At 41.6% G+C, this 21948-nt stretch overlaps 1 protein-coding gene across 1 annotated transcript in view; it reads left to right on the forward strand.

The window, feature by feature from the left end:
• The first annotated feature begins 542 nt into the window (after positions 1-542).
• The window catches only part of CDH20 (cadherin 20), a 67398-nt gene continuing 45992 nt past the window's right edge, over positions 543-21948 (forward strand). The window contains exons 1-5 of the mRNA XM_006029529.2: positions 543-791; positions 10720-11014; positions 13314-13433; positions 17447-17614; positions 19958-20145. Coding sequence (XP_006029591.1) covers positions 543-791; positions 10720-11014; positions 13314-13433; positions 17447-17614; positions 19958-20145 — 1020 coding nt within the window. The remainder of the gene's footprint in view (positions 792-10719; positions 11015-13313; positions 13434-17446; positions 17615-19957; positions 20146-21948) is intronic.

Raw genomic sequence — 21948 nt, forward strand, 5'->3', positions numbered from 1 at the left:
ATATGTATGCACATGCCCAGGTGAGGTAGCAAAATGGTTTCTAAACAAGAAGAAAATCAAGTGCCATAGAAACATTAATTGTGTTTATAAATTTCTAAAATGGATTATCCACAAAATATTTTCAAAAGGCTTCTGGTCATAAATATTTCTAAAGAGTTGTCTGTTAACTCATGGAAATCAATAATATAGTGGAATCCTGAAGCTAAGTGAGCAAAGTCAAGAACTCTTACTTCCTAAATATAGCTCACCAGTCCCTGTATCTGAGCGTACAGTGCTACAGCTAATGAAGTAACAGTCTGCTTTCTTCAGAACATGCATGCCCTGTTTTCACATTTCTTATGCAGAACAGAACAGAAGCTCTCTCTAGCACAAATAAAACATATGCTTGTTACAGAAGTTTTTCCTTAACTTTGCAGGTAACTCTTATCCTCAGAACCACAGTTTCTCTTGCAAGCTTCAGAAGCCTACATATTGGACATTTTTCCCTTCCTGAAGGAGCCAACCTGTGGTGTTTTCATTTTAACAACATCCCTCATAAATAGATGTGGACTTCAGGTAGAATGAGCAATGCAAAGAATTTTCTTGGACTTGGTGTGTCCTTGTACTTTTGGGGACTGATGGACCTTACTACAACTGTGCTATCTGGGAGTGCTAAGCCACTTACCAAAAGCCAAGAAGATAACCTATCTGACAAGCTGCTACTGCATCAGCGAATGAAGAGGAGCTGGGTGTGGAACCAGTTCTTTGTTTTGGAAGAGTACACAGGAACTGACCCTTTATACGTTGGCAAGGTAAGAACCACAAAATGGGAAGCATAAGGGAAGAATGGAAGCATACATATATATACATATATATGTGTGTATGTATATATGTGTATATAAATATTAATATATTTATATTAATATATTGGCAGAGTTTCCCAGTGCCTGAAGAAAGGTGTTTGTGCCTGAAAGCTTGCAAAGAACTTTTTTCCAACTATTTAGTTGATCTAATAAAATATATCCCATCTACCCAAAGAACCTTGCCTGAATACACACACACACACACACACACACACACACACACACACACACACACCTATACACCCATATACCATATTTTCTTGCATGTAACACACATCTTTCTCCCAAAGCCAGCTGCTGGGAAGTGAAGTGTGCATTATATTTGAGAAATACGGTACAAGTGGGTTCTTCCTTTTATGGGTGAAACAAACCATAAAATCTGCAATGAACAGAACAATGAGCTCAATTCCCTAGCTGCTGTTACTCAGTTACTTACTACAAGGAATGATCTTTTTTTTCATTCTGCCTTTCAAAATTAGGTGTGTATCATATTCCAGGGCATGTTGTATGTGCGAAAATATGGTATTACATGGCAAGAAAAAAAAGCCAGATTTCCCCAAAGTACGTTTTCTTATAGTCCTTCTGGCAGTGAATCTGTCCACATCCAATTTACTTTAGTTCTCCAGAGCTTTTTACTGGTCTGACCTTGAGTTGGGAAGAATTTCTGTTTCAAAAACCTATCAATGTATTTGCCTGATTCAGAAAGATCTGTTGTAACAATTATCGACTGTAATTGGGGTAGTTTTAGAAAATTTGTAAGAGTCTTTCCAGGGACCAATACAATGTCAAAGCAAAGCAAGGTTATATTGACACGTGAGGATTAAGGAAGAATGAAAGGGCTTATAATAATGCTTCTGTCTGTGATCAAATCTGATGTTAAATCTAAAATTTACAGTCCAGTAAGACTAACCAGTGGCTTTTGAATAGTGTGGTTTCATATTAGGGTTTGCATTTCCTCCCACTTACACTGGTATGACTTCAGTGTTATTCTGTTGACATCAGCAGACTATGTAGCAGAGTAAGAATAAGTGTTTATATTAAAAACATAGATTTCTAGGGTTGGAAGGGACCTATTAGATCATCGAGTTCGACCCCCTGCTCTGGGCAGGAAATAGTGCTGGGGTCAAGTAACCCCAACCAGGTGCTTGTCTAATCTCTTGACATGGGTCCCCACTATTTATGCCTTTGCACTGGGTGTAATCTGTGACATTAGTACAGAGGAAATGCAAAATTAGTGTAAAATGCTACCACATTCCTGTGGTAGAATTTCCTTTCCAGTAGTGTAAGTTATTACACAGAGTGCTAGGTAATGGAATTGCAGGCTCATGGGGCACGTCTACATGTGACACTGTGTCGTGGTAGCAATGCGCTCTGCCAGTATAGCATACTGCTACAGCAAAGTAGGTGCTAAAAATAACCATGCACCACATGTATGGTGTAGTACAGGCTGTTACTACACTGTAATTTAATACTTCCAAAAGGAAGTACTAAATCCCAGTGCTGAAAGTACTAAATCATGGCACAGTAACAACATCGCCATAGCAACATGTGTAGATGCACCCCATGATGTTTTAAACCTTGTTTTACTGATGGTCGCTCACTATTTTCCACCTTCTTTCTTTCCTTTTTCCACTGCATTTTAGTACTCTGGGATCATTTAAGTTATTTTGATCCTGCCACTTCAAAGCTCACAGGCAGGTCCATGTTTACCTCCAATTTACACTGATTATAGGGATAATTAAAAGCAAGTGACAAACATTGAGCTGATGCACTGGGGGAAACGCTAATGTGTTTAATTGTTTGAAGAATATGCTTATGGTTTAACATGTTGAGGTGATCAGATGCTATGGTGATGAGTATAGCATACATATATAGATGTATAGATTCATAGATGCTAGGATATATCAAGAGGATTAGATGAGACTGGATAAAGGCTGGTGAAAATCACATATTTGGGGTTCCTTCTTTTCTTCTAAACTTCATATCTTAGGAAAAATGGTCACAAATCCAAGGATCTGTTTAGGAGTTGTTTTTATCACAGGTATAATTCTGCAGGGCTACAAAGGGCTCTCAGTTACAGTGGGGTAAGTCAAAAAATGACTTTGGCTTGAATCAAGTTAATTCAGGGTGAATGCAGGATTTGGCAAAATGGGGGGGTGGGAATAGTCACATACACTGCAGGGAGGGCTGCACCCCTGTTCCCAGCCTCCTTCCCTCAGCCCACTGGTGTGAGCAGACACCATTGTGGGAGCCTTAGGGGACTTTTTCAGTTGTCAAAGGAGGTAAGAATCCCTGCCTTCCCCTCCATCCTCAGAGGCATGTCCCTTCCCCTCTCCTTCTGTCCCCTCCTCTTCCAGACACTGCTTTCATTGCTGTGCCAGAGGGGGGGAAGTTTCAAAGCTGCTTCTGCCCACTCCAGCCAGGCTGCACAGAGGCTGGGCTCACCTGGGACAGTCATGACAGCAGCAGCAATGGACAGTGGCTGAGTTCCCCAACACTGCCTGGTCCCTCCAGGAGTAGTCACAGGGTGTCGCTGCTGCTGCCCTAAGTGAGCTATCAAACCAGTCCCAAAGAATGTCCCTCCATCTGGCGAAAGGCACTTTGATATAATATATCAATTATAGCCCCTGTGCAGCCCAGCTGGAGTGGGCAGGAGCAGCTATAAAGATACCCCACCCATGGAACAGCAGGGAAAGCAACTGCAGCAGGTGAGGGATGGAGGGGAAAAGGGAGGATGTGTTGAGCATGGAGGGAAATGGGGGGTTCTCTTCTATTTTGGGAAAAAATTTAAAGTCCCCAGAGGCTTCATCAGCATGGTCTTGTCCAAAAGAGGGGTGAATTCATGCCAATGTACCTCCTCTGGATCCGCCTCTGGCATTATTCTTGATTTACCCCTGCAGAACTAACAGCAATGTGTTTTCTGCTGACTTGAGTGGAGTTACTACTGACAGACCCTGTTTTAAGTGAGATGTCAAGCATCTCACCATCCTTGATTCATCACCAGGCCCAGCTTCTCCCGGTTTCCTTCGTGCTTGAAGGAATTAATATTTATTTCCCCCAAAGGCCTTTGCTTAAAAACTAGGGCCAGATTTATCATCTCAATTACACAAGGATAAATCTGAAATTATTTTCAGGCACTGAGAGCACAACCAAGGTACAGATAAATGTATAAAATGGTTCATCATTAGCAGGACCTGGATGTGTAATCAAGCATGCAAATACATGGGCATAAAACACTGCAAGCACAGTCCTTAGGTGGTCTGAGTGTGCAGTCAGCATAACTGAGGAAAGAGAAGCCAAGATGACTCCTAGGGCCAGCCCCAATGCAAGTTAGAGCATGGGCTCCCGTGGAACGTTTCTGGTGGCCAGAAATGACTCTAGCCATATCTGCTGTCAGGCTCCAGTGCCCCTTGCAGGGTAGAAGAGGGTAAAGTGAATAGCATAGAGACAGTTTATTTGCTTTTCATCACAAAGGATTCCCCTCTGAGAGGGAAGTTTCACCTTGCTTTAGAGAAGCTTTCAATTAACTTTATACCACTGGGGCAACACCAAGGAGTCTTTAACCTCATCCACAAATTAAGCCTTGCTGGTGCAGTTTTAATGGCCTCTATGAAAAATACCCTATGGTTAATGGAGAGACATAAAGGAAAAGTATTTTTGGACAGGGAGAAGGAAAGATCCTCCTGACACACAGCACAATGTTTTCCTTTCTCCAGTGCCTGAAGATGTCATTTAGAGGTTAGTTTCAAAGCACTGCATGGTGTTTTAGCTACATGACTCCCATTAAAGTTAAATACTAGGCTTCAACCTTTTCAGTGGTAGAGGTGATTGGACAATGTGATAAGTTAGGGAAACAAAAAATGCTCACTGTCGGTCTCAGGCATTTCCTGAGTTCATCCAGCAGCTTAGAATATGCCAGCACCAGAGCTCTGGTACCAAAGGAAGGAGGGCTTATCCCTTTGCCACCTCCTCACCCTATCTCTGTCTTGAAGGCCAACCAGTATTATGAGTCTGGCAGTTGAACAGGTATGCAAGGAGATGGGACAGGCGTAAGTTGCTCTCCGGTTTGTATTCCTTGGGCTGCAACTGAACTCTTCACACTACTCTTGTATTGCAGGTGCCACCCTCCCTAAAGGATTGGGACAAATAGAGTGCGGCGGGGGGGGGCGGGTCATTTTATGTTTACCAAAATGCAAAACGTAGTGCATGCTACAGTTTCCCCTCTGAGCTACTGGGGCTTGCGGTGTGCAGACAACTCTATTATGTACAGGATCTTATAGAAAGAACTGGAGAAGTGACAGTTGTACTACTACACTGGAGAAGTCATAGTTGTACTACTGCACTTGCAAGGTCTGGTGGTTAGCTTCTTTTTGTTCTGCCACAGCAGGAAGTTCCTGCTGGCCCCATCCAGACTCTCTCTTGGGGTACTACAGTTCCTAGACACACTAGGCATGTCCCCATGAGCTTGCACATGCAGGGGTGCACGTTTCCCGTGGGACAAATAGCAGTGGCACATATTTGTGCCGCTGCTATTTGTCCTTGGGCACACCCCTGCACTCACAATCTGGTGCATGGCGCATGGCAAAGGGACCTAGGCGGGGCAGGCGAGGCTCCAGCAGCCTTACCTGGGATTGTGGGGGCCTCCCAGGGCAGCGGCGGTGCCGATCCAGCCGGCAGCCAAAGTGTGGCTCTGGCCAGCCAGGCTCCAGTCTCCAGCTCATGTACTGTTACCATGTGCACTGGACTGCTTTTTTTTAGCAGTAGTTTGTGTTTTTTGGGTTTGTTTGTTTTTTTGGGGGGGGGTGGGGGGGAGCTGATAGTGAGATCTCCTGGTGTCAAAAAAACCACTGTGCTACAAATTAGTAGCCTGGTGCATGGGTGTACATGCACCACATGTGGTTTGCAGCACCTCAAACAGCTTTGAGGTGCGACAAACTGCATGTGCACACTCATGGGGACACGCATTTTGACACGCTCATGGGGACACGCATTCCCTCCTGCATTTCCAGGGGGAAGTACTCTGTGACACTGTTTTTTGGACACTGCAGGAAGAGGCATAACTAGGAATTTTAGTTATGTCTGCAGGAAGAGGCATTAACTAGGACAAAGGTGCCTGAAAGCCTGCAGATAAATACAGTAATTTGTTTGCAAATATCTAGTTGGTCTAATAAAAGATATCATCTCTTCCATGAATTTTGATTCCTTTTGCCTCTAGACCAATACAGCTAAAACCTGGATACCTGACAAATAAATGCACAGTAACTCGAGTTACTGCAGAGTAGTGCCAGCAAATGCCTTTTTTGTGATGCTACTGTGTAGTAGCCTAATACTACTGTGCAGTAGTATTGCATCACTGTTTTTGCCACACAACCTACTGTGCAGTAATATCAAGCTATTGAGAAGTCAGCGTCTCACATAGACATAACCACTGACATAATCGGTGGTTTCTCAAGGGCTGTATGCATCACTGCTCACCTAGCTCCTCATTTACTATGGAAGGGGAAAATCTGAGTGGATTCATTCCAGCTCCAAGCTTGCCACATGGAAGCGCAATGCACCACAGCTGCCCAAGCATTGGCCCAACTTGCAAGTGGATTTCCTTTCCAGTCCAGTGACTGCTACACAACACATCCCTTACTTGGAGAGCTTTGGTGTCGGACATTCTGATTTGTCACTACAGCGACAGGAGCTTCATTCTGTGAATGCTGTTAAGATTTATTATAGCCTGGAATGATAAAACCTTTGCATACAAGGTGCAAAACAAATTGCAAAAGAAATCCTATTATTAATCTGGCATACATTCTCCTTCTCTCCTTCTCTCTCTCTCTCTTACACACACACACACACACACAGATGCACACATTTATGCTCTAGACATGTTTTGTCTACAAATAATAGGGTAGGTTCTTTTTCAAGCATTACTTTCTAGAACTTGTATTAGTTTTAATTACCAGCCAGCCTGCTTGAGACACAGTGGATGAAAACAGACGTCACCTGACATCATTTGTGAAGTCATAATCTTTTTATGGCAGCACAAATGCTGAGCAAATAGACATCAATACCCTTTGTTACACCGCGTGAAAGGAAAATCTGTGGCACGACAAAAGGTGGTAATAGATTCTGCTGCTTTATTGCAGCGGATGTCTAGTACCTCTGAGGCACTTTCTCTCCTCAGCCAGAACCATGCCCTGGAACAAGGGGCAACATGCATTTTGCCCAGTGAAGCAGATCAGCTGTGCCGCAACACATCACAGCACGGCTGATCCGCGTCATTCAGTGATGTCCATTTCTAGCCAGTGTTCCTAACACACTATTATACAGTAAGGCAGAGATCTTTATTCATTGTAAGAGTGTTATTAATAGCCAAAATACTCTCCTCATTTACACCCTGAGTGATTGCATTGATTTCAAATACAGCTGTAGACAGAGAATGTAGTTTAGCAATGAATTGGGCTCAGTATCTTTCTCTCAAGTCCCTTGAACAGTTCAGTTTCGCTGCTCATTTTAAAATATGCCTTTATTTCTATTTCACCACTTTACCAGTTAAGAAGGGCTTTTTTATTAACATACCACAAGCATTTCTCCTTCTTTCTTCCTTCCTTCCTTTCCTTCTTTCCCCAGTTCGGTGTATCAGCTGGACCTACTCAAGTGGCCATACTCACGGAACCAAATGTCCCTCAAGACACAGTGTATAGGTTTTGGATCAATCCACCCTGCTAAAATGCTGTCTTTCTGGAAAAGTCCTGGTTACTACCTCCTACAGTGATGTTCTCTCAGAGCAAATAGTGTTTCCTGAAGATACACCAGTTTGTAGTCAAGTGCCTGTGTATGACTTGATATATATAGCAGTCATTTTGGTTTAACTGCTTTCCTGCCGCCAAATATTACTGGTCTCCTACTTACTTTAAACTGATGCATCTGTGAAGAAATACCAGCCTTCCACTGAAAGGTCAAGACTCCAAAGAATACTGCCTAAGTTCACAGTAGCCAAAGCAGAGACCTGCAGCAAAGTGATTAAATGAAATATCAATTACCTGACAAGTTAATTGTCACAATCTGTACCTTTGCTTCTTACAGCCATTTTGGAGTCTCATAAAAAGAGGTCTCAGCTGTAACTTTTAAATACAGAGTAAGATATAAAGTCTAAATGGGAGTGAACCTAAAATGTGCTTTTAACACTTTTTAAAAGTAACAGAGGTACATGATTTTAATATATGTTTTTCACAGTGTGATGCAAGGTTGATTATAGAATAAAGCTAGTGGCTCAGTAATGTAGTTTCAACATCCTTTAAGGAGATGCTTGTGCTTGCTTAGAACATGTAGGTTAGCTGAATACAGATGTCACTGTTGTGTAAAGTATTCCACTTCAGTTGCTGGTAGAAGCAGTGCTAATTCAGAGCCCCATTGTGGTTCTTATCCAGATTAATGTGAAACTTCCATTGGAGTCAATTAGGCTCGGCTCAAAGCTGGTGTAGGTCATATATTGTGCTTTGATGGGATTGTGAACAAAAAAAGAATCAGAAGGCCAGATTTGCAGCAGTGTTTCATAGTTGAAGGTGAAGGATCTCACTGACTTTCACCTAAGGATGTGGCCCAAAGGAGTTAGATCAGATAAGGTAATTAGATAATTAATCTTTCTTCCTAAAATTACTGTTTGGACTGTCATGAAAGCCAAGGTTGTTCCATATGGTATGTCTCTATTGTATTGTCTAGACTACTTTTAAATGCCTGCAGATGGGGATTCCACCATTTTTGTAGTGAGAATTCTCCATGAGCGAACAGATGACACCATCAGGATTGTGTTGTGCTTTTCCACCTATGCCTGCCTGCCTTCCTTTTTAATTTAATCTCTTGGACTATAAAAAACATAGCATTTCCCTCAGGAGAAAGCCTTCTGTCTTGGGATCCTACAGTCTATTATCCTGCTTTATCCCGGGAGCTATGCAACGCCATGTTGTGCCTCCAGCTGCTGGACGAGCACAGGATGAGTGGTCAGCATGTGGCTCCCAAGGCAAAGACAGCAGGGCACAGAGCCCCAGCCCACAGCAGGCAGCCCACCTCTGTCCCTCGCACAAATCCAGGGGGCCACATGCCCCCCATAAGGGTGTGTGCCCGTGGATGAGCCTCCTGCAGCTCTGTCCCATGACCCGCCCTGGCCCCAGCCCCAGGGTCCCATTCACCCCTGCCCCTGCCCCTACCCCAGTCCCTCCCTCACCATGGGGGGTCTCGATCTGCCCCACAACCCCTTCCCCGCAACTTATCTGCTGGGTGTTGCTCTACATGCCACTGAGCTACATTGCTGTAGGGTTGTTACCATATTTCCAGTTTCTAAAAAGAGGACACCTGGGGGGGGCAGAAATATGATTGGGGGAGGCAGTGACATGCCTGTGCCCTGCCGTTCACTCCCAAGCCACAGCTCTCCCATCCTTGATGCTGTCCCTCATTTCTGACCCACAGTATTCCACATCCTGCTAAGGCATGCAGGGGTCCTCCCTCCCTGGTCTCCAGACCCCCCTGCAGCAACCCCCCACTCCCCAGGCTCCAAACCTCCCCCCCCACATACACACACACACATCCCTCCACACCTTCACACATGTAGCCCCCCAAAACACACACACACACCACACTGACCCCCCCAAAACATACAAAGTACTTGCATAATTTTGCATACAGTAATTTTGAGTTTTTCTGCACATAATTTTGAGTTTTTAGCTATGTGAGTAAAATTGTGATTAATTGTGACTAATTTTTTTATCTTGCAACTAATCGCTATCAAATTTTTTAATCATTTTACAGCCCTATTATAAACCCATTCTGATGATTACTGTATATAACTTTTTTTTTACTTCTAAGCGTTTGAGGTTTGATCTTGTGCCACCTCAGTGGGCAGTAAGGCCCCATTCCAGACAAGCATTTAAACATGAGCTTAGCTTTAAATGTATCTGAAGTCCCATTAAAATGATGTGATTTGTTTGATCCTTAACATTCATTCCAGTATTGCTCATGCTTAGCACATGCTTAGTTACCAGAATAATTCTCCTTCCTGTTGTTAAAAAAAAAAAAAAAAAGATTTAGTACTACATCTATTTTTCTTCTTTATTCTGTTACATCCCGTTATCCTCGGCTTCCTAAAATTAATTATCTATTAGTCATGCAATAAGTTCATTTGTTAATTCCCTTTAAAACGTGGGGTGCATATCTTTTGTGCGTGGTGGTTTGTGTATGTATTCAGCTGTTTAGCTTACATGCTATTTTCAAAATAGCAATTTCATACCACCTTCTTTATTTTTAATTGTCCAACAGCTTTTCTTCTATTTCCTATTTTAAAAAGAAATTATTTTTAAGGGAGTTTTGCAACACAGCAATTATTTAGTTCTGTTGTTTCTTTGCTCCCTAGTGTCCTTATTTTATTTTCTCTTTAGTCCGTTTTCTTTGGTCTATGATATACATAGTCATATTTTATGAGCAGCAGCCTTACCCATCTTGAATCACTTCGGCAAGTATAAAGTCATTATGCAGTCAATAGAAAGACTCCCGTAGACTTCAAGGAGCTTTGAATCAGGCCAAGTAAGTGTTCTTTGGTTGTCTGAATCTGCTTCTTTTAGCAGAGTGCAGTTTTGGGGGATGATTGATGGAGTGTTTAACCTCAACATTGCATCTTGGTTACATGAACTTTTACTGAATATTTGCATAAGTTTCTAGAACCAGATAACTTTTACTGAATATTTGTATCTGTCAATGAAAAAGAAATGCTTCTACAGCCAGCTATTGAATCTTAATAGTGGGACCAAAGTGTTCTGAAAAGTAATTGGCAATACGTTTTTCACTGCAGGCACTCCATGCTCATCATCTAATTGGTTCCCATTAATTTTTGCAGCTTCATTCTGATATGGACAGAGGGGATGGATCAATCAAATACATTCTTTCGGGAGAAGGAGCTGGCATTGTATTTACAATTGATGATACGACTGGAGACATTCATGCCATTCAGAGACTGGACCGAGAAGAAAGATCCCAGTATACACTGAGGGCCCAGGCCCTGGACAGACGGACAGGCAGGCCAATGGAACCAGAGTCAGAGTTCATTATCAAAATCCAAGATATCAATGACAATGAACCTAAATTTCTGGATGGACCTTATGTAGCTTCTGTTCCAGAAATGTCACCAGTGGGTAAGGTGGATTTAAGAACATAATCTTCTAAATGATCTAATTATACCAAAACCAGCCCAATGCCTCACAGGCTCTACCTTGGCCTTTCAGTGTTGAAGGAGAGCAATGCAACAATGTTGGAGAGCTTCCCTAAAACAGCCTTGGCTACTATAAAGCAAGTGTATTGGCCCTGCTCAGGCAAGAGGTCATGTTATAACGAAGGGGTGGGGGGTGGCGCGCAGGAAAAAGAGCGCACAGGAAGTAAGAAAGGGCTTGAATGCCCTGTGGTCTGACAACATGCAGCTGTGTAATGGCCTCTTTGGTATCCCTTACTATCAAGCAAAAATTATAGCTGCTCTGAGTGCCTGAAAAACAGCATCTAGCTGCCCCTAGATTTTTTGGGGGGGAGGAAGCTTTAAGCCACCTTTGATACTGCGCCCCAACTCCAACCCTATCTGCGTTTCTGCTGAACATAGTTCAGGTAGATCTGTAAGTATTTTGTGATATATACATAAGTTGAAAATTAGAAGATACTGAGGCTTTTTTGCAGTGCAGCAGAATGCAAATAGCTGCCTTCCTAGGATCTGAGGGATTCAGAAAACCAACTCTCCCTAGAAATTGTCTACTAAATGAACAATACTATCTTTTTTTGTTGTTCTGGTTTTCTACTATTGCATTTCCATTTCTTTGGAGATAATAATTGCTTTCTGGTGACATATTGATAAAGATATAGTGCTACTTAAATCATATAGAATGAATATACAGCCAAGTTTCCACTTTACATTAGTAACTTAGACATAAAGCTAGAGGTGAACTTGAGCCATAAAAGTTAAGGTCTAAAGTTTTCTGGATTTCATGTGTGGTTAGGTCTAGGATTAGTTTTCCAACCTTTATAAAATAACATGAGAGAAGTTGTTTTTCATCATGGAATATTAGATAGAAGGATAGATGGATTCATAAGGTACTATCTCTAGATAAAAGGGGAGACACCGGAAAAAATATATTGGAAGTAATTATATTCCACCATATCAAAGTTCTTAGAAGATTATATAGCCTACAGAGCTACAGTTAACTTGAGAGATAAGGTCCCTTGAAAAATCAATGAATAGAAAAGACATCTCTATTTATTTAGCTACCAACAAATGCTTCAGAAGGACAATCTCTAGGCGTTGACAATTCTTTAAATGCATGAACAAAACCATATTTAAATCCTTTTTTTTACTGAGTAGGTCATTGCTTAGCCATGCAGGCGTGGTGTAGTTTTAATTTCATGTGAGTTTATATTTTATTTAGCAGGCCAGAGTTATCAGATATCTTCATAGTCTAAGCCCTAGTTTACCAGAGAGATCACCTCATAGACACCCGGGGGCAGATCTAGCAGTGTGCAGCAATGAGGCCACAGTCAGCTTTGGTTGTGTGGCATATACGCAGTGAGCTCTCTGCGCAAAACAATGTCAGCACAGCTCCTACCAGAGCTGTACAAGTGCCCCGAGATCTCAGATCACCAGCTGACTGGCACGTGCTCATGGATCTCCAGCTTTCACATAGCTCCAGAGTCCAGGAGACGAGTGCGACTGCCACTCATCCCCCTTTTGCCCTGCTGCTGAATTCAGCTCCACTCAGTGCACATCCGACACAGTTGAAGGGGATCTGGCTGCATTCCTCCTTGCCGCAATCTGGATTTGCCCATGTAAACACAGTAGCACGACTGAAGGAAGGGGAGGAGGGGAGACCAACAAAGGCAACAGCCCCAGGTGCCACCTTTGTGGGGAGGGATGCAAAAATAGCTTCTACTGCAGCTGGTGCCTAGCTCTGCCACTGCTGTGCTGTGCCATCAACAGCACAGAAGCTGGCATTGCCTTACTGCCCAGGGCACAGAGCTGCCCTGTTGTGCCTCTCCATAGATGCATTTCACTCACAGGTTATGAGCACTATTTTTTTTTTATATAGAGAAGTCATAATAGTATACTACAGAGTGCTTTTTTTGCTTGTCTTAATATTATTTAGTAGCCAGAAATAAGGAAGAGAAGTGAGCACCCTAAACCAGCCAGTTCTCTGCAAACCACCAGCTCCAAAGGTCACAGTTACAGAATTGCTAGTTTAAGGGTTTTCTATCTTTTCAGTGATAAATGGTGGATTTATATGTATTAACTCTCATCAGTACTGATGAGGTATGCATACTAGTCTCATGCACATGAAAAAATATTCCTAGATGAAGTCCAGTATGATAGAATGTTTCTTAAGCATTAAACCTGGATAGAACCATAGCTTTTTCCCCCCTACCTATACATTTAACTGGGTTCTCCCTTTTTTTCCTCAGGTACCTCTGTTATTCAGGTGACAGCAACAGATGCTGATGATCCAACATATGGGAACAGTGCCAGAGTAGTCTACAGTATTCTCCAGGGACAACCATATTTCTCTGTGGACTCCAGGACAGGTATTTGATTTCAATAGGAAATCAGCCAGAAAATCTGATTTATCTCGCCTACTTTCATTTACTGTTCACTATTGGCCACATTCTTCCTTAAAAGCACATGCAGGGTGGCATGAAGCAACACTTAGGGCCCTGCTACATGTTTAAATTAAAGCTGGATAGAAATGAGCTATGGAGTTGTCACACATTTTTAAGCACAAACTGGTTGGCTCTTTTTATGGCTGGATAGTCATTTGTATCATGTGATAATTTCTTTGCATGCGTAGCTGGTCTAAATTTATTACATGATTAACCAGTTAATTGTGTAATATATGTAATATCTGGCAGGGACCTTAGCCATATAAGAGCAAAACTGCTGAGGCCCAAGAAGTTTAAAAGAATAAAAGTGACAATAGGATTTTCAAGTTTTGTTTTTGTATAAAAAAGCCATGATACAACAGCTTTAGGAGAGATTTCAGGCCATGTTACAGTAGGGCCCTACAGAGCAAAAATAAATTCTCAACAGTAACATGCATCTGAATTTATCTGGAGCTGGGTGTTTTGGGTACCATTAATATTTCTTTTAGCCTTTCTCATTTCACTGAAGTCTTCCACAGGTCTAGTTGCTCATGTCTGAGTAAGAAAAACCTATAAGCCAAGTGGGGTAGAAGACTACAAGCAAAAATACAGAGCCTAGTCTTTTGAAAAGCATATTTATTAGTAGTCCTACATTTTCCACAAGACTCTCTCTCTCTGAATGCATGCATATTTATATTTATATAATTTATCTCTCTCTCATCTCTATTCATACACACATAAGACATTCTGGGTGGATGCATTTTCCATCCCTCCTGTGGTAGCTGTGCCTCTGTGAAGAGAGGAATGAGACATTCATTATATCAGTATGCATCTGGTGCCTAGTGATTAGGGCACTGAGAAGGTAATCTTGGGTCCTGAGCCCCACTTACTAGACATTTTTTGGTAGTGTTGAGGTGATATTATGGCTGTGATGGTCCAGGAGATATGCAAGAGGCAAGAATTCTTGTGGGTGATATCTTTTATTGAACCAACTGTATAGTTGGTATAGACATAGGCAAGCTTTTGGGTATCACAGTATCCTTCCTCAGGCCTTGCTGTATTTTAAGCAATAATTGTTTCATGTAAAATGCAAGAAGTCCAGTGAGCAGGGGCCAACCTCAAAGCCTACCGTCTCTCTCTGCTCAGTGTCATAACCCATAACCTACAGAGTTCTGCTCCCTAATTTGTTCCTTGTGGCCTAATTAATCTCTCATTCCTTTCTGCACAGTGGCATGACTTCAAAGGTGAGATTGAGCGTGCCTTCCCCATCAGAATAGTCTGTTGCCTAGGCATGAGAGCACTCTCGTGGGAGATGAATGATGTAGGCTTGAATCTCCTTAGGCAGAAAAAGGACTTGAGTTCCTGGATAAGTGGGTTAAACATTAAGCTAATGTTTAAAGGAGGAAAAGGGTTTCATAGTTTCATAGTTCTTAGGGTCAGAAGTACCTAAACAGATCATCAGATCCAACCTCCTGCCCTGGGCAGGAACTGGTGCCGGGGTCATAATACCCCACCCAAATATCTGTCCAGCCACCTCTTGAAGACCCCCTAGGTAGGAGAGAGTACCATCTCGCTTGGGAGTCCATTCCAGAGCCTGGCAGCCCTAACCATGAAGTAATGTCTCCTGATGTCCAGTTTGAACCTTCTCTCTAACAATTTGTGGCCATTATTCCTGGTAACCCTGGGTGGTGCCCGGGCGAACAGAGCCTCCCCCAATTCCCGCTGGTCCTCCCTGGTGAGTTTGTAAATGGCCACCAGATCCCCTCTCAGCCTTCTCTTGTGGAGGCTGAATAGGTTCAGGCCCTTTAGCCTCTCTTCATAGGGCCTGCCCCGCTGCCCCTTGACCATGTGAGTGGCCCTCCTCTGGACCCTCTCAGTGCTAGCCACATCCCTCTTGAAGTGCGGTGCTCAGAACTGGCCGCAGTACTCCAGCTGTGGCCTGATCAACGCTGCATCAAGGGGAAGGATCACCTCCCTGGACCTGCTTGTGATGCATCTGTAGATGCACAACAAGGTGCCGTTAGCCTTCCTGACAGCTTCCTCACCTTGGCAGCTCATGTTCATCCTGGAGTCAGCAGTGACTCCAAGATCCCTTTCTGCTGCTGTGTTGACAAGAAGGGAGTTCCCCAGCCTATAGGTGTGTTGCTGGTTCCTTATCCCTAGATGCAGCACCTTGCACTTGTCTGGGGTGACACATCTTCTCTTGGCTCTGTTTTAAAATAAAACAAAAAACTATGCTCAAGTCCTTTGAAAGAAAGGGTATAGGCGTGTACCTCAGGGGAGAGTGCATTCCTGTTGATCCTGAGCACAAGGAGGTGCCTTTCTACAGACCTGAGAGAAATGTCTGGTAGATGGGATTCAAGACTTCTGTCCTCAGCCTTTCCTTGTTAGCTAGCTTTAGATAGCTCCAGGATCAGCCTGCTGACTTCTGTCACATCTCCTTACAAAATGTTGGGTGTTTTGGATCCCCCTCTAAGGTTCACAACCATCTCTATGCAGTGCATCAGGAGCCTAGGTGCCTAACACAGGGCCGTGGATACCAGCAAGGAAGCCAAGGACGTAAAAGTTAGATATTTCATTACTTAACTTAATTCTTTATTGGATGTTGCCTTTAGTTTATTAAGGACAGATAAAGAAGAGAGGCAACCTATAAAGCGTTCACACACAGTGGGCCCCATCTTGCAAAGATGCTAAGCACTTTCACATCCCATTTAAATTTATAGGAGCTGTGGATCCAAAGCACTTAACTGGAGATGCTCAACATCTTGCAGAATCAGCCTCATAACAACTACGAGTGGCAAGATTAAAATAGTGTGTGTGCCATGAGTTGCTCTGCATTGGTCGCTATTTCTTCCTTGTTCTATACGGTGATAATTGCCACTGCAATATCATTTTATTGCTGTTTTATTAAACTCATATATCATGTGACTGCTGAAAATAAACTCTAAGTGTATGTATGCCTTTTGTTTCTCTGCCCTTGTGAACACATCATGTAGAATGGCAGAATTCTGCCAAGGCAGCCAAGTATATTAAAATAAAAGACAAGAAAAAAGATTTCCTGATAAACCCTCAAACCAAATAAAAAGAGAAAAAAATGGAAAAAAGTTAGGAGGTGTGTGTGTGTGTGTGTGTGTGTGTGTGTGTGTGTGGGCATGTACTGACTTGGGCATGAGAAGAGCTTAAATAAAGAAGAGGTCAGTTATGCTACCAGAATCCTTGAGGCAGGAGACTGAAAGAGAGATAAGGAAGTATTTTCTAAACATCCATAGAGCCTGCTCTTATAACCAAAAGTAGCAATCTCCTTTAGTGAGTCAGCAGTGGCAGTAATTGCTTTGGATGGCTCTTTCTAGGCTCTATAAGAGAAGTGTTGCTGCCACCTCATGTTCTTTTCCAGTAATGTTACCAGAGAAGAAAATGGCTTGCTGTGGACGTTAGCAGTATTGCTAGTAGTACTCACTGCCCCTCTTGTCAAGTTGCAAATAATAAACCACCTTTTTTCCATTTAAAGAAAATGGAGATGAGAGGGCCTACAAATTCTGTTCTCATGCTGAACAATTTGTCTACGTGAGAACCCTCAGAAAGTTGAATATGAATTAAATTTTAAATTGGATTAGTTAAGCTGCATTAAACCCCTGTACAGATAGTCTTATTCAGACTTAAAATAGCTATAATTCACTTTTCCTTGCTTCATCTCCAAAATAGTTTTCTACTTTGGAAGTGAAATAAGCTAACTAGAAAAAGTGACCACAAAAGGCGTAATGCAGTTAAAATAATCCACTTTGACTTGAAAACTTTGGTAACCTAAGATAAATTTTCCAGAATGATTTTGGCCTTGTTTACACAGAGAGAATATGAAATAATTCCACTGACTTTGGTTGAGTCATTGTAGCTTGTGTGATTATAATTTAAATGGAATTTTTTTTTGCTTCCTAAGACTTCCTTTCCTCTCAATCTCACAGGCCTAATTAGGACAGCTCTAATGAACATGGACAGAGAAGCAAAAGAATATTATGAAGTGATTATCCAGGCCAAAGACATGGGTGGACAGCTAGGAGGATTGGCTGGGACAACCACAGTCAACATCACCCTCTCTGACGTCAATGACAATCCACCCAGATTCCTACAGAGTAAGTATCTGCTGCGTTAGGATGCGACAGTTGGAGGAAAGAGAAATGATGTATATTTACTCTATTATCTTTCCAAATTGAATTTATCCATAACTAGTGGTAAGCAGAAAGTAAAAAGAATTCCATAGTCAATGAGACTTTAACATTTTTTCCTATCTCAAACAGTGGAAGAAAAGCCAAAATTCCAGCAGTTTGTTGGGATCCCATCACACTGGAAAATAAATTCAGAACTGGTTAATCAAAATGCTCATTTTAATTGTGATCTTTATATACACACACACACACATATATGTATACATACATACATACATATATATATATATATATTTTAATATAAATAAACTAAAATATGAAATGGAAAGTCATTTTGAATTGAAAAAAAATTAAAGTTGTATCCAGAAAATATGAAAATGTGACATTTCAATCAGTTTGAAACTTTTCTTTAAATTTTTTTTCACATAAGATTTACCCAAATCAGCCCTTTACAACAAACAATGTGGTTTTGACAAGTCAGTATTTTCCTATAAAAAATACTGTCAGCAAATTCTTAACCAGGTATATCCATAGTTGGGAGGACATTTATCCCACCAAGCAGGAGGGAAAATAAAAGGTGTTGAGGTTGGCAAACCACTTTGTGCTCCATTTTATCTCTTTTGATGAAGAAAGTCTGTTATTTGTGTTGAGTAGTGCAGGATGGATTTGTATGCAGACTGTGCTCCAGCAAAAGTTTAACAGAAATCACCTAAATATATTTAAATTCTAACACAAATTCTTCTCACAGTTACTGCAAGGTACACCCAGAGTAGCACTGTTGGTTTCAGAAAAGTTACTTTGCTTTTACACCAGTGTCACTGAAAGCAAGATTTGGCCCACCTTGTCTACCTCTCCCTTTGTTTTTCCTAATGACCTGACTAAAGACTTAAACTGACCAAAATTAATAGAAAAATTCCCATTGACTTCAGTGGTTTTTAAATAATCCCCATGGTTCCTCAGATCACAGCTGTCCAACTTCTGAGTAATCAAGGGCTGCAAGCCAGGGGTTGTACACTTCCAGGCTACACACTGTATGGGCCACATGCCCTGCACACTAATTGCCGTGGCGTTCCACAGGCACCACCCCCAATTGTACCATAGGTTGCTGCACTCACCATGCCAGCGCCCCTGTGTCCTGCGTGTCATGCCACCTGTCCCACCTCCTGCTGCACTGCATGGCAGTTGCCCCCTTGCTGTCCCATGCTAGTGCACTGCACTACATCACATGGGTTTCCTGGGTCTCACCAAGCCTCCTGGCCATGGATTCCTTCAGCCCCATGGGCTCCGGTGCCCTGCCCAATCTCCAGGGCCAGAGGCAGACAGGAAAAGTAGGAGGAAGGAGATGAAGCCCAGCACCTGAACCAGTAGCTCCGGAGACACAGGATGCATCCTGTGGGCCGCCAGTTGAACAGCTGTTGCCTTAGGCAAATGGACTGAAAACCCAGTTATTTTTAGTGCTGTTAAAAGAATTGGGTGAAAATTATCAGGTGTTTTCATACAGTTCAGTCACCAAGAATTGTAAAGGTCCAAATTCATGCCAAATTCTGCAAGTAGTTTTATCTGAAAGAAAAATGAAAAACCAAGATGTTGACTGGTTTGTTTTATTGAGAAAACTGCAAATATTTGGTTTGAGTCAATCTGAAACAAAATATCTTGCAATATAATGGTTCATCGAACAAACTGAAAAAGGAATTATACCCACACCGCTTGTTAACCTCTTTATCTGTTCATTTTTTTTCACTTCCTAACTCCTCTCCCTTTGCCAGCCAAACCCTTCTGTAAAACCACCACTGCACGTAGTTTCCATGTTCCTTCTTCTCTTTTCTCTTTTAATCATGTCTGACTTAATCCATGGTTTTGATGCTGTTCCTACATTTAAAGCAACATCAGCTGCAGAGGCCCGTCCCGTAGATTAGAAAAAATGGTACTGGAGAAAAACAGGCCTCAGCAGTGATTCAGAATGAAACTAAATGTTTTAGTTAGCTGGGATTATTCAACTGTAAAACTGTTCTTTAATATAGTTGTTCTTTCTTTCTTCAAGCCCGCTGTTAGAGCAAATAAGTTTTCCACTAATTATATTTTCATTTTATTCTGAGTGACCAGTATCCTACTCATTGACAAACCCTAATGCTCTTTGGGTGCCTAAATGGAGATGCCCTTTGGTTTTCCAGCCAGAAAAAAAAAGGACTTTTAACTGCAGCCCCCAGAAGACCATTTGATTTGACAGCTGTGGTCTGCCCTTTGAATTAATGCAGGTTTTGGTTTACTCATGATTCTTTTCCCTCCTTCCCCCTCAACTTGTCATGCCAGAACATTATCAGATGAATGTGCTGGAGTCTGCTCCGGTCAGCTCCACTGTGGGCCGTGTCATTGCTAAGGACCTGGATGAAGGCATTAATGCTGAAATGAAATACAGCCTAGTGGATGGAGATGGACTAGATGTCTTTGACATTAACACTGATCCTAATTACCAAGTTGGCATCATAACTGTGAGAAAGGTAGTAAAATTTTCTTTTTATAGTAATTTATACAACTAACAGTTCTGGTTATATTTTATGTGCATAATGTCCTGTTATAGCTAATGTAACTCAGATCCCATTACATGACAATACCTTCTTTCCTGCTATAAAACACCATTTCTTTTAACACTCATTGCTAAAATATGAAAAAGGCTGTTTTCTAAAAAACAACATTAAAAAGGGTCATGATATCACATAGACATGTCTGTTCCCACCAAAGAAATGTTCCAATTCACTATTTATTCATTTAAATAACCTTTGTAGCTTAATTACCCTACAACGCAAGTGATTAGATCAATATTTGAATTTGAACTGTATGCATTTTTCAGTGTGATGTCCTACAAACAATAATAAAGCAAGCCCTAGAATTATTTATAAACCAATAAAAACCAGGCAGTTTTTTTAATTGCTGCTTGAAGATCCATAAATGCTAATTAGGCTAGAAGAAGCTGTCTTTAAAATGGCAGCTGTGAAAGTGCTTCTATTTTTTTTACGGCAGTCTACACAGAAAAGAATGGAGTATTTGCTCAGACTATCTGCTATAGAATTATTCTTAAATATTACATAAATGATGGAAAGTTAAACTTTCTTTCTATGCTATGAAACTGTTATCTCACCTTTTTCTAGGCATATCTACTGTCAAAGATGAAGTCAATGGCTTTCCTGACCCTAGCAGGCTATTGGGCTAGTGTGGTTAAAGCACACTCGTTTCTGTAGCCAAAAGACTGCAAGAGATCATCATATCCAGCTGTCTTTAACTCCCCAGCTAGATAAAGCAGGGTTTCATTTTAGGTCCTGTGTAATTTAGCATGGACCAGAGTCTGCTTCCAGACCTATGTTTCTTTGTAAGTTTATTCATCTCTGTCCAGCCAAGTGCTTGCAAATGTGCATACATTTCCTATAGATTAAGCATGTGCCAAAGTGCTTTGCTGAAAAGGATATTCAGTTAAGACCTCATTGCATGTCTCTTGCTCTTTCTTTGAATAAAAGAGAAAGTTTTCATTGGATTTAATATTTGGGAGGCTTGCCTCTGGATATTTGAAATATGTTTTTATTAGATTATAGCATATGTGAGTTTGCAGTACTTAAAAATGATTAAAGTGGAGCATACCAGCAGAGTATGTTACAGCAAATTTTCGGTCACCGTGAGTTTATGTTTGTATAAGTCTGTGTATGCCTATGGCACTTTCTAAGATGATTTTTATTATTATTTTCCTTCTACCACCTGGGATCTTAGAAGGAACACAGTCATTAAGGGCCAGCAAGTTTAGAATGTTTTCACCTGCACAGATATTTTAGAAGTGCCCCTCAATTGTTGCTTTCTGAAAGACCCATATCCTTACCAGATTCCAATAAAGGTAGTGGAACATAATACTTGCATAATACCCACAGTTGGTATTAGACTTATGCTTCCAATGTCCCAGATTTTCTTCAGTTCTTGCCCTGATAGTATTTGCCATCCTTTTATTGCATTTTCAAATTAAGAGTATCCTAAAGTAACAAAGATGAATACACAATGAAGCACTGTTTACTCTTTTCCCACCTCCAAATCTGGCCTTCTATCGTATACTAGGGGTGTGCAAATTGGGCCATATTCAATTCAGATTTGGCCTGAATTGGGGACAGTGATTTGATTAATTGATTCAGATCACTGTCCCAGTTTGATTTGGCCAAATCTGAATCTGAAGATTTGATGCTGATTTGGAGAATCAGCAATTTGGCCATAGACACAGCTTTAAATGTTTTTTCTATATGCCTTAAGGTACCAGGCATGACTCATGA

The sequence above is a fragment of the Alligator sinensis genome, unplaced genomic scaffold (assembly GCF_000455745.1).
Source record: "Alligator sinensis unplaced genomic scaffold, ASM45574v1 scaffold514_1, whole genome shotgun sequence".
Classification (NCBI taxonomy): Eukaryota; Metazoa; Chordata; order Crocodylia; family Alligatoridae; genus Alligator; species Alligator sinensis.